The sequence below is a fragment of the Mustela erminea genome, chromosome 3, assembly GCF_009829155.1.
Source record: "Mustela erminea isolate mMusErm1 chromosome 3, mMusErm1.Pri, whole genome shotgun sequence".
Taxonomy (NCBI): domain Eukaryota; kingdom Metazoa; phylum Chordata; class Mammalia; order Carnivora; family Mustelidae; genus Mustela; species Mustela erminea.
In genome coordinates, this window is record NC_045616.1 from 62,642,545 (window position 1) to 62,655,920 (window position 13,376).

Below are 13,376 nucleotides of genomic sequence, written 5' to 3' on the forward strand. Positions count from 1 at the left end.
TAGCCTGTAACATCTGGGCTAATGGAGACCAGGTCTGGCACCTGCTTCTGCAATCATGTCTAGCTAGCTAGCTCTGTCACAGGTGAACTGTCACCTGTTAGCAAGAGTCTCCATTTCTTAAGAGAATGGACGGGAAGGATTCAAACAGAAAGCAAGACAGGAAATTGAAGACTATAGGAAGAATGAAGAGACGGGGGAGTAGGAGCTGTTTTCTTTCTGTTTCCAAAGTCAAAGAAAACCCAAACACTCTTCCCAAGTACAACCTAAAAACTATGTTCCATGCGAGTTCATTTATGTCTGTTTACATTTTTTTGAAGAGCATTTACCAAATTCCTTCATAACTTATCGCTGTAGAAGATACACCACACAAATTTTGCCCAGATGAGAAGGAAGTTAACAATCCCACTTCAAAGCTTAAAGTATCTGTTTTACCAGACACACCAAAGAGAAACTTGACAAATCAAATTAATTTAAGTCAGCAGTTTAAATCATGACTCGTTACACTAAAAGATGCTAGGGTTAAATACAAAACCAGGAGTAAAAACTGAATCCCACCAGTTTAAGGTCTCCTTTTAAATTGCCCACTAGAAGTCTGGAACTATATTTATAGGATGGTAAGGACCCTACCTCTAGCTAAAGAGCTTCAACATATAAGTTACAAATGGATTAAGTTACAAGAAGCTGGGTCATCTGTAAATCAAGACATCAATTCCTGAATTTAGATGAATTCTAGACAATTTTAATTAAACAAAAAAGTACCCCTTTCACTATTTTGTGGCATTTTGGTTTTTACTGCTACAATATAACAGCTTTCAAGTCTCAGCTTCTGTTATCATATATTATGTAGTTGAAGTACCAGACATTGACTTTTGATTGTAAAATTCCTGGGACATAGTTTAATCAAGTGTGCAAAGTTTACACAGATCAATTCCTTCCTGGCTTATCCCTCAGCCTGTAAGTCTTAAGCAAAACCTGCATTTTCCGATTCTTGCCCCTTTCTATATGCAACATGCATTTGGATTGTTTGGCTTGGCGTTTACACTTAAGTTGTGTTAATTACAGAAAAATCTCCGACAATGCCTTTTTTTTTTTTTTAACTGCACATTAAATCATATCCTCTGGGAAATCACTACTCACAAAGGCTTATATATTGTGCAACAATATGATCATATTTAAACATTACTGAGTTGGACACTTAATGATTAAGATGATCCATTGTATGTTACACCTATTTTGCCACAATTAAAGAAAAAAGCTTATTATAGACCTGCTCACCAACAACCCCAGAATAGAGAGAGTTCTCTGCGTTTCAATGTTGTATCATCACTTCAGCTGAACCAACGAGTATGCTGAGTTATGGCAAAATCAAACACCACGAAACCAAGTCTGGCCAAGGAGGGATGACAAATTCAGACCAATGTGACACTGATGGAGAATTTTCAAAGTAGTCAAGCTCTTACGTTTAAATTCCTAAAAAATGCTTGCTTTCCATGATCCATTTCATTTATAATTATGTAAAGGGTTTAAGAATTAAGATTTGAAAGAGCTGGAAGGATAAGGAAAGGATAAATTCTGACAGCTCAGTTTCTGAGTGGAAATGACACTGTGGGACTGTGTTTTTTAAATGGATAAAATTGAGATATGTGACAGAGTCAAAACCTTCTGCTACTCGACATCTACTCTCAATTTACTTCTGGAAAGGGCTGTATGTCACCTACATTCTTTCCATGTGCAGAAGCACACTGGTTGGGAATTACAGCATCTACTCAGAATGGATTGTTATATTAGGGGTGGGTAAGAGTTAAATGATATTCTCTGGGGACAAAGTAATGTGCTCAGAGCTCAGCCTGAGTCATGCGCACTGTAACATGAGTACCGTCACACCCTTTCCCTCCAGAGGACCTGGGCAAGTTTCCCAGTCTGTGGAGCCCAGGACAGCACACACTTAAGCAGAGACCAAGGCTTCCATTTGCTGTTAACACATGAGACTGAGGTGGAACCGTGCTCCCTAGTTCTATACGTTTAATAACAGCTGGGAAACGGGACTCAGGTCACCACGATGAAAGCCCTCATCTTTGCCGCTGCTGGAGTAATGCTCCTGTCGCCTACTTTTTGTCAAAGCGGTAAGCTCTTTTCTTACGGGGCATATTGGGGGTGCTGGTTTGTGTAGCAAGAGTGAACTACATCCCATTTTCTTTGCATTGCCCACAATCTGCAACCCAAAAGGCAGAGTTTAATTGTTTCTCACTAAAGGTAGCATCATGGAAGTGAGTAGCTGGGGTCTGTTCGCTCATTTTAAACCTTGCCAAAGACTAATTAATGTTCTCTGCTTCAATTTAATTATTTGTGGCGTGGTCAAGATTTTAGATCTCTAGAATTAAGAATCAAATTTTCTTTGCGAGAATATTCTGATTTTGTAAGAATTTCCTCCAAATCAGCAAAGATAGCACATTTCCAAGAAATTTTAAAAATCCCATGTTTATACATTCTCTTAAAGCACATAGGGGGGGAAACAAGAATATTCCTAGAACGATGAGTGGTCTTTCAATAAGGAGTACTAACAAGTTAATGTTTCTTAATCAAATACTTTTTTTGTTTTTTTTTACTTTCTCTTGTATCATGGAGTTTTCCCTACTTTCACAAGATTTTTTAGTTTTAGAAATGAGATCTCCCAGATACTATTATTCAACTCTTTATGTGTTTCCTATTTCACTCAACACAATGTTAGGCTGTCATCTCCTGCTTACTCCAAAATAAACCAGTTTGCAATAGGTCTGGAACCCCAATTTTTTTTCTTATTGCCACGCATTCTCCTGCCAGTATTGTTAGGAGCAGGAGAGCTGGGATGAGGGACAGCGATGAAGTAGAATAAATAGAAATACAACAAAACTAAGCCTCCATAAAGGAATGTTGTTTCAATTGCCAAGGTGATTGTAGGAGAGTCCCAAGAGAACCCACTCAGGGCAATAGCACATCTGTAGATTCATGAAAAGGGCAAGTGACTCTTCTTTCTGGGTGTGGATGAAGGCAAATACAGCAGAAAAGCAAAAAGAAAAGCAGTTTGTGAAGGGGGCTCCTTCAAGATGCTGGTTGGTGGGGTTTCATAGAGGCAAACAGGGGACATTTAAAGGTGACAAAGGAAAAGGCAGTGCACTTCCCTTCTCCCGTGGGTGGGGGAGAAACATGCATGAAGAACCGATTGCTTAGAGGTTGAAATCCGGTTGCCCTCGATCAGTCCCTTTCTCAGGCCTTTCCCCAAGTTAAAAACATTTCAGAAACATTCTGCCAAGTGGAAGACGATTAAGAATTCAATGAAAAAATTTTAAATATATAAAATTTAACATTGAGAACTATGCTTAAGGCACACCGGACTCTAAGGAATACAAGACTTACTCAAGTTGAACCAGATCTGGAATTCTCATGGAAAAAGGACTCAAGACTTCTTCACAGAGCCACTGTTTACCCTGTTTTTAGACACCATGTCTTGCTTAACCACAGGAATTTTCTGCAAACTGACAAACACTTCACTTCCACAGCTGTCTTATCAGATCTTGAAAGGAAATATCTTGTACACCATGTTCTTCAGCCACAGTCTTCCAGCTTTGCGCCTACTTCCCAAGGCCCTTCTCTATGGGTCATGTCAAATTTAAGCATTTTCCAAAATGCAAAATTGAGGAGGATTTGTGCGGCTGAACTTAAACATTATGCAACACACCTTCAGAGTTCACAACTCAACACAGGCACACAAGAACCCTTCCCAGGTGCTTCTTTCTTTTTCATTAATCTACCCTCCCGTAAATGACACACGAACACCTTTCTGTCCCTACTTGTTTAGGCAACACTTTCTGTTTTACACACTGAATTCAGTTTGTGCAATCTCAAGGTTATGAGGAAGCCTTCAGTTTCACCTGGGGGCCAACTGCTAGAGATTAAAGCAGGAAGGGAAACTGGCTTTGAATGAGAACCAGGTTACTAATCACTAAGTCCAAGTATTCAACATGTAGGAATTCAGAGGTCATGGGAAAAGATGTAATTGGCAGAACAATGGTATTTTAAATTAATATGAGGTCTGAAATCACCATGAAAGTTCATCTTAGACATTTTATAGGATCTACTTCCTGTACATCTCAAGGAGTAATTTTTGGGAAAATTCTATAATGAGAAATAGGTTTGAGCATTAAGGTCTATTATGTTTTTGAAATTGGTCTTGCATGAATTAGGATTATTAAAATTAGCCTGCCAACCAATGCCCAACATTTATAGTACATGGTTGTGTCTCTGCTCCTTTTTGTTCCATTTCCAATTTTCATAGTTTTTTTAAATTATAGTTGACATACAGCGTGTCATTAGCTTCAAGGGCACAACAGAGTGATTCAACAATTCTACACATTGTGTGGTGTGATTACCATTTGTCACTCTACAGTGACATGAGATCATTCACTGTATTCTCTATTTCCATCTTTTCTTCCTTTGTTTCTTCTACTCTTGCCCCTTGTTCCATCTTCTCACCTAACATCATCTAGAGAGGAAGCCTGCCTCCTGCCTCCCCCCACTGCCACCAGAGCCAACTGGATGCCAGGTCCTCAGAGCTGCCATCAGCCTCAAGTGTTCCTCTACCCCTTTCTACTGTCGTTGCTCTAATCCATTACTGTCCACCTTGAGTTTGAATGACTACAGGAGGCTCCGAATGCATCTCCCTTGCCTCTAATTTCTTACCTTTTCAGTCTATTCTCTACACGGTCACCAAGTCATTTTAAATATAAGTCAAATCAGGGTTATATGAACCTACTATTGCTGCTGGAACAAATTACCACAAACGGAGTGGCTTCAAACAATCCAGATTATATTTCTGGAGGTCACAAGTCCTGAAGTCAAGGTGTCAGCCAGGCTGTGTTCATTTTGGAGACTCTAGAACCTATTGTCTTGCTTTTTTTTTTTTTTCAGCTTCTAGACATCACTTGCATTCCTTGGTTTATGGCTCTCCCTTTCATCCTCAAAGCCAGCAGTACAGCATCTTTAAAGATCTGACATTGACTCTCTTGCCTCCCTCTTATAAGGAGTCTTGGGATTACATTTGGCCTGCTCAGCCAATCCAGGACACTCATGCCTGAAGACCCTAAATCACATCTGCTAAGTCCTTTTGCCATATAAAATAACATATTCAAAGGTTCCTGGCATTAGCAGATGGACTCTTGGGGGCCCATCATGCTGTCTACCACAATGGCCATGCCTCTGTCCGTAGTTTTGTGTGTGCATGACCCCAGCATCTAAGAATGGTCATGTCATTTCTTAGTACAGGTAAGAGGCCCTTCAGAGATTTGGCTGGAAACTACTCTTTCATCCCTCAGACCTTGTGAGCCTCACACGATACCACGTTTTTGTGGATCTTCTCTACTAGTCTAACAGTTGAAGACCTAGAGTTTATTTAAAACTCTATTCCTGGCATTTAAGTATGCAATAAACATTTGCTGAATTAACTCATCTGATGGTCCCACAGCCCATACTCTCCCACATTATGCCTCTGTCCATATTTCATCTACCAGATTCTTACTCATCTATTCATTTCCATCTCTTTATGACCCTTGCTCATCTTTGCTCATGTTCATCTTTTTCCTGACATTCTGCTCAAACATTTAAATCTGTTCACTACTGTCTGAATGCCTTTATAGTTGACCTGATATTGGCCTGTAGAGGTCTGATGTGCTATTACTGTTTTCTCCAGCAGTATTATAAACTTCCCACATGCAAGCAGTTGCCATCTCATTTTTGTCCCTGCATGGGCGAGCACAGTGCTGGTGCATAGGATATGTACCAAATGCATTCCGTCAATTGCCTGATTTTTTAAAATAAAAATGATCCTCAATTCTATAACTACAGAAATTATGTAGCCTAAAGCTTTTAGTTTTATTGTCTCTTGAACCATAGCCATGGACTTGGCAATGCTCCATGTTAATACTTCTTCTCAATTACAGGTGCAGAGAATGATGTACGCATCTTGGCAAAACCAACCTTACCTATTAAGACCTTCCGTGGGGACCCCTTCAATTCTTTTGAAGACTTCCCCCTTTCTGCCATAGAAGGCTGGACAGGAACTACCACACCTGTAAAAATTAAGTGCCCTGAAGAAAGCATGTCCCATCTTCGTGTGAATAATGCTACCGTGGGGTACCTGGGCAGCTCCTTAAGTACCAAACTGATTCCTGCCATCTACATCTTGGTGTTTGCAGTAGGTACACCGGCCAATGCCGTGACCCTGTGGATGCTCTTCTTCAGGACCAGATCTATCTGTATGACCATCTTCTACACCAGCCTGGCTATTGCAGACTTTCTCTTCTGTGTCACACTCCCCTTTAAGATAGCTTACCATCTCAATGGCAACAACTGGGTGTTCGGAGAGCTCATGTGCCGGGCCACCACAGTCATCTTCTATGGTAACATGTACTGCTCCATTCTGCTCCTTGCCTGCATTAGTATCAGCCGCTACCTAGCCATTGTTCATCCTTTTACTTACCGAGCACTGCCCAAGCGCACCTATGCCTTCGTGACATGTGGATTGGTGTGGGCAATGGTTTTCTTATACCTGCTGCCATTTCTCATCCTAAAGCAGGAGTATTACCTTGTCCAGCAGGATATCACCACTTGCCATGATGTCCACAACACATGCGAGTCTTCATCTCCCTTCCAACTCTACTACTTCGTGTCCTTGGCGGTCTTTGGATTCTTAATTCCCTTTGTGGTTGTTATCTACTGCTACACAGCCATCATTCGGAGGCTTAATACATATGATGACAGATGGTTGTGCTATGTTAAGGCGAGTCTCCTCGTTCTTGTGATTTTTACCATTTGCTTTGCTCCGAGCAATGTCATACTTATTATTCACCATGCCAACTACTACTACAACAACACAGATGGCTTATATTTTGTCTATCTCATAGCTTTGTGCCTTGGGAGCCTCAATAGTTGCCTAGATCCACTCCTTTATTTTCTCATGTCAAAAATCATAGATCACTCCACTGTTTACCTTACGATGGTGAAATCATCGTAGGGAATGAGGAAGACTATCCATGAAAACATGCATTCTTGGGATAACATATGCCTAGTGCAAGGAATTCTAACCTGTGGCCCCATTTTTGAGCTCCTAAGAAACACCGCTTCAGAATAAAACATTGCAATAGCACTTTTTAAGTTTAGTACTTTCTCAGTGTTTTAAGAATGTCACTGCAGGGGCAAAGACATCACCATTTTCTTTAGGGCAACTGACATACTTGCCCAACTCATACTTCAAGCTTTTTACATCTCCATTTTCCTCACTTCTACGAGGCTTTTGCTCTAGGTGTCATGCACGGCAGAAGAGGTGCGACGGTATGAAGCATAGGGAGAAGCTAAGATCTCTTGTTTTCACTATCCGGTGTCATTTTTAATTCTTCTGCCTCCTTCCATTCTCACGCTGGTGGCTACCTCATCAACTTCCTCTGAGTCATTTTTATCACTGGGGTCCATTACCCTAGTCCTACCTTTGCCTTCTTGTCATTCTCTTCACTGCCAGCCTTCCTCCATTTCACTGGCCACCACCAGAGTAATCATCCTCAGATAGTAGATTGAGCACATCACTCAAAACCCACAGTTCAAAAACTGCCATTGGCTGTCTACTGCTTTGGAATAAACTGTAAATCTCTAGCTCAACATTCAGGGCTTCCAACTTTACTTCCAACTTTACTTCCCAATAAACTTAGTCTGCCAAGTAGGCACTGGCCAAGCTTCTTGCTTTGCTGTAATCGTGATTTCTCCACTCTTTGCTCTTGACTCTCAATCATAAAGCTGTTTGTAACATGTTCGACATAAATCTTTCCATTTCTTAAAATCTCAAAGGACCATTCTTCTGATTGTCCTGCTAATAGTTCATTTTTTTTTCCTTTCTTGTATTTTTATTCTGACACTTACATGTAGTTCCTTTACATACACATATTAACTTCATTAACACTTAAATAAGCACCAAGTAAAGAAGGGGCTCATACTCTCCCTTCTTTAGCTTCTTATAGATCTAAGTCTTATCGAGATCTGTGGGGACCAGATCTGTGCTTTGTATATCACACTGCTGAGTGAATGAATAAATTCCCAAAGCAATTCAATTCTTACTGAGAAGGCAATGTACCTTGTATGACATTGGACATCATTTTTAGTTGGGCATGTAAAAAAAATAAGCTAAAATAGAACACACTCATGAGGTCATTTAGAAGTTTAAAAACATCTCCAATATTTTTTTCCCTTATATGTAGTTTTTAAAGGGGAAATATTTTGTTCTAAATGACCAGTATATTCCTGTAAGTCAATAACAACTTTTCTCTTAGCTTAGAGATTAGATAGGAGATGGGATATTAGTGGTTAAGGGTATGAAGGATTGTTGACATAAATGTTCAAGTCCATGGGAATGTGCATAGACCATATACTTTGTAGTGACTATCAAAACAATAAAAATTTTCAAAGAATTGTTTTATTGTTCAGACTTTCCTATTTCATTAAATTTAGTTTTAAAAAACCTACAGAAACCACACACATGAAGATCTTTTATAGTAGGTACGAGGTTACATGAAGAATAAAAATCAGTTAAGCACTAAAGCAAGCAAGAGAAAGAAACCTGTGGGCACCTGGCTGGCTCAGTCAGTAGAGCAAGAGGCTCTTAATCTCTGGACTGTGAGTTTAAGTCTCACGCTGGGTGTAAAGATATGATGGGTTTGGAAATTACTTAAAATTAAAAAGAAAAACTTTTAAAAAAGAAAAGAAACCTAAAATAAGTTTTAAGACAACAAAAACTTCAATAAAAGGAATTGGTTTCTGCAAATAAAGTCACCATGTGTAACACAGTTCTACCTAGGGGTGAAAAATGCAGCAATATTTATTTGTTAAAAGCACACAACTTCTATATAGCAAATATACATGGAGCAAAACCAAGCTTTTTTAGGGGGACTAATTTCTGAGTTCTCAAGGAAAACATGTGATTTTTAAAATAGCTCACAATTCACTGCCTCTAGTGAAGGGACATAGAAAATGTGCTGTCTGCTAGGTACATGCTAACACACTCCATGCCATGAGACATGCCATGCTCCGTGAGGCAAAAGGAATTTGGTGCCCAGACAAGGTTACTCTTGAAATACTATTAATAAGGATTAAGAATTCTCACCAACTTATGTCAAGGTCCTCAATCTTTCATAAAGCTGGCCACAAATTCCATGCAGACACTATCTTTGTGATCTTTAACAGCTGTATACTTTCACACAAACTTCACTTTATACTGACAATACTAGTAGTGTAATTTTTTTTTTTCTAGTATTTTCCAAGGCCAGACCTTGGGAAGGCAAGACACAGAATTACTTCCTTCAAAAACTGGAATTTCTAGATAACAATATAGCAGATTTAAAAACATACACAGAGACCTCACCCCCCCCCCCCCAAACAAAACAAAACAAAACAAAACAAAACACCAGAATCAGATTTTTTCCTAGGGAAAGAACAAGCTGAGAAAAACAAGTTTCAAAATTAATGGGCAAAGAAAGAAAATGGTGTTTAAAAATAACCATTTAACCAAATCAGATTCACTGTTTGTAACAGTAATGTTTTCAGTGTGTTAGCTATTGCCAATACAGTTCAAGCTCCTAATTTTACAGGTCCAATGTGGCTTAATGCCTGAGCTAGAACCCAGAATCTTAGGTTCATATCTAACGCTTTATTTCCACTACTAAAGCTACTGTTCTTAGACTTAGGAAGCAAGCCTGATAGCTGGCAAAGCATGGACACTCAGTAAAGGCTTCTGAGTGTTCTGGCGAGGTTCTATGACATTCCATCTTGACCTACAGCCATTAGATTGGAACATTCTGGAGCGTTCTTCCACAGCCTGCCTATGAAAGGCATGTGGAGTCCAGCTCACCTCAAGGCCAAACCTCCTGTAGCTGTGGGCAGAGAGGAATCCAAGTCTATCTCTATTCTGTACCCAGAAGATCCTAACTGTGGTTTGTGGATGGAACAATCCGTGCGTCTCATAAGGACCATGCAACACAGTCATCACTCAGCCCTTACCTGTGGGGCAACTATTAGGGTCCCCAATTATATTTGCTACAGTATTTAAGTACTTCTTGTGGTAGCTCCATGCAAAACGCTGAACACTCTAACACACATATATATTCATAATTCATGCAATTACACATAACTATACATAGACATACAGAAATAGAAATACATTAACATACAAAGACATATTATGTATGGGTCATATATGTGTAAAGGGTCACTTGACCCTTACCATAATCTTATAAGAGAGGCACTACTACACCCATCTGACACATGTGGAAACAGAAGCACAAAGAATGAGGGATTTGACTAAAATCTCTGGTTATTTTGTGACAAAGCAAATCCTGAAATGGTACCCATCTGTCTCCAAAGCAAATAATTTTATCTTTCAATGCTGACAAGTGTGCCCTGTGCCGTGGCTAAGGCCCCATCTGTGGGAACAGCAGGCGGAGACCCAATCCACCCTCCCTGGGACATGGGGACCCAAGGCTTGAGTTTCAGTCTCATCATCCTATTTCCTAGCTTGCAATTTAACATTCACATTCCCTCATATCAGGTGAGAGGTGCCCAGCCCCATAGTGCTGTGAAGGTCAAATGAGGACAACTGACCTGATGGCATCCTAAAAGCACAGGGGGCAAGGCAGTCCCTGTCAGAAGTCTAACATCTCAGAAGTCCCCACGTTGGGGGATATTTTTCTTCACCTATAACAAGGCAGTTCAGTAGTGTGGGATGACTAGAATATGTGTGTGTGTAGGGTTATCTGTATATGTGTGTATATATATACACACACATATAACATATATATACACATACATGTAAACATAGGCATTTGAATTTTTATTTATTAAAAATATTTTTGTAGAGGTAGTATATAGTACAAAATTTAAAATGCTGAAAAATATTTCTTCTTCTTCCCTCACCACTCAATTTTCTTTGCCAGAGGCAACACTTCCGTATACTGCTCAAGGCTACATTATGACAAAATATTTCTACTAACTTGCATTGAGGGTTAGCTGCTTTGAAGGGAATACTTTGCCTGGGCCAGTAGGTCATATTCTAGAAACTAAGTTACAGCGGAAACAGTCCTCTGTGGGTTGTTTACACTATTTTTTGTTTTGTTTTTTTTAAGTTTGGAAACATTAAGCATGCAATACATGCACTCTAAAAAAATGAAATCCAAACAGCACAACAACAGAATAAGAAAGAAGTCTCCTGGGCCAGCTGGCTGGCTTAGTCAGTAGAACACATGAGTAGATCTCAAGGTTGCGAATTCGAGTTCCACACTGGGTGTGGAGGTAACTTAAAAATAAAATCTTAAAAAAAAAAAAAAAGTCACCTCTTATCTACACCAGCTTTCTATTTCACCTTCCAGAAGGTGTTTCCTTCTAGAAATATTTTAAGCAAATGTAAGCACATGTTTACAATTGGTCAGTTGGCGTGTGTTCCATTTTGAGGCATGTGGAATGTGGAAATTTTTTTGTTTTGTTTTTGTTTTTGTTTTTGTTTTACTTAATGATACACACACTGGAGATTGTCCAGTATGAATTCACTCATTCTTTTTAATAACCGCAGAGTATTTCACTGTATGGATATACTACAATTTACTTAACTGGTCCACTCCTGATGGATATTTATGTTGTTTTGTGTCTTTTGCTGTTACAATGCTTCAGTAAACATTCTTTCTCAACTGCCTTAATGCAAAACAATATATGTTTCTTAATCGGACAGACCAGGGCATGGTTGCAGAACCAATTACTTTTTGGATAGCTTTGGACAAATTTCATAGTCTAAGTTCCATTATCTGTAAAATGATAACAAAAATATTTCCTTCATCTGGCTGTTACGGATTATAATGATTCTATGAGATGGTATGCTATAGGCACTTAACATCATGCATGGCAAATAGCGTGTGTTCAATAAATGTTTGCTCTAGGCAAAGATGCTTTTCCTGTTTCCGATGAGGCAGTTTCTGGGTTGTGAAGACCTATACAGGGGAAACATCCACACCTTTAGGGATTTGGTTTGCACTTTGGGACATGGAAGCTATGAGTGGGTAGGTCCCTGGGAGCATCACTCCCACTCTCAGGGAGGAGGCCATTAACTTTGCCTCTTGATACCTTCCCAAGATGGGGGGCAGGTTCTATGGAATTTCTCCCATGGTAAGTATAAGCTCTGCATCGCAGAAAAATACCCTTTGCCCTTTAAGGGGTCTGCAGCCAGGTCAGTCTCCTCCCAGGCAGAAAACAAAGCATGCTCACATGCTCCTGGGCCTGTGCTCCCAGCATGCATCCTCCTGCTTTCCAGCCCCTAGAAGCCAGCTCCTCCTTCTCCTTCAGGAGCATGCTCTGTCTCCATGACCACTCCTCTTAGGACTCTCGCCCCCAACAATCCACTGTTCCTGCACCACTCTGTGCAGGACCCGTTTTGACATATACTTCTCTCAGAGTTACATAACTATTCTATACGAGAATGCCCAATGCCTCAGTTTCTAAGCATCTCAAGGATAAGGACACAGAACTTCAAATGTTAGATGTTCCTTGTATCATTCCCCTCCTACACCCACCAGATGCTACACATGGAACTAAGCACACAGTATATGCTCAGTAAATATGCAATGACTTGGTCTCTGAACAAGAAGTGAACCACCAATGAGGTTTTTTTTTTTTTTCTAATTTTTTTTTATGGCATTTTATTTTTATTTAACTTTTTTTTGGATACTTTTTTTAAAATTTATTTTTTATTTTCAGCATAACAGTATTCATTATTTTTGCACCACACCCAGTGCTCCATGCAATCCATGCCCTATATAATACCCACCACCTGGTACCCCGACCTCCCACCCCCCCGCCCCTCAAAACCCTCAAATTTTTATTCAGAGTCCATAGTCTCTCATGGTTCACCTCCCCTTCCAATTTACCCCAACTCCCTTCTCCTCTCTAAGTCCCCACGTCCTCCATGCTATTTGTTATGCTCCACAAATAAGTGAAACCATATGATAATTGACTCTCTCTGCTTAACTTATTTCACTCAGCATAATTTTTTTAATTTTTAATTTTTTATAAACATATATTTTTATCCCCAGGGGTACAGGTCTGTGAATCGCCAGATTTACACACTTCATAGCACTCACCATAGTGAGTGCTATGAATAGCATACCCTCCCCAATATCCCTAACCCCACTCCTCTTCTCCCAACCCCAAAATATGGAACGCTTCATGAATTTGCGTGTCATCCTTGCGCAGGGGCCATGCTAATCTTCTTTGCATCGTTCCAATTTTAGTATATGTGCTGCCAAAGCGAGCACCACCAATGA

General features: G+C 39.9%; 2 protein-coding genes and 1 non-coding gene across 6 annotated transcripts in view; 1 reads left to right on the forward strand and 2 right to left on the reverse strand.

Annotated features, from left to right (window-relative positions):
• IQGAP2 (IQ motif containing GTPase activating protein 2) overlaps window positions 1-13,376 on the reverse strand; it is a 290,099-nt gene that overhangs the window by 77,422 nt on the left and 199,301 nt on the right. The window lies entirely within an intron of this gene.
• F2RL2 (coagulation factor II thrombin receptor like 2) lies at window positions 1,891-8,486 on the forward strand. The gene is made up of 2 exons (XM_032335924.1): window positions 1,891-2,123; window positions 5,973-8,486. Exons 1-2 carry the CDS (start codon window positions 2,060-2,062, stop codon window positions 7,043-7,045), a joined length of 1,137 nt encoding a protein of 378 aa, XP_032191815.1. The 5' UTR covers window positions 1,891-2,059; the 3' UTR covers window positions 7,046-8,486.
• LOC116587362 lies at window positions 13,261-13,367 on the reverse strand. The gene has a single exon (XR_004284386.1). It is a non-coding gene; the product is annotated as a U6 spliceosomal RNA (small nuclear RNA).

Bases quoted from the DNA above. Each gene is read 5' to 3' on its own strand.
- F2RL2 (XM_032335924.1), top strand. From the start codon at position 2,060: ATGAAAGCCCTCATCTTTGCCGCTGCTGGAGTAATGCTCCTGTCGCCT. The intron at 2,124-5,972 runs GTAAGCTCTTTT...TCTCAATTACAG, and splicing joins GCCTACTTTTTGTCAAAGCG to GTGCAGAGAATGATGTACGC.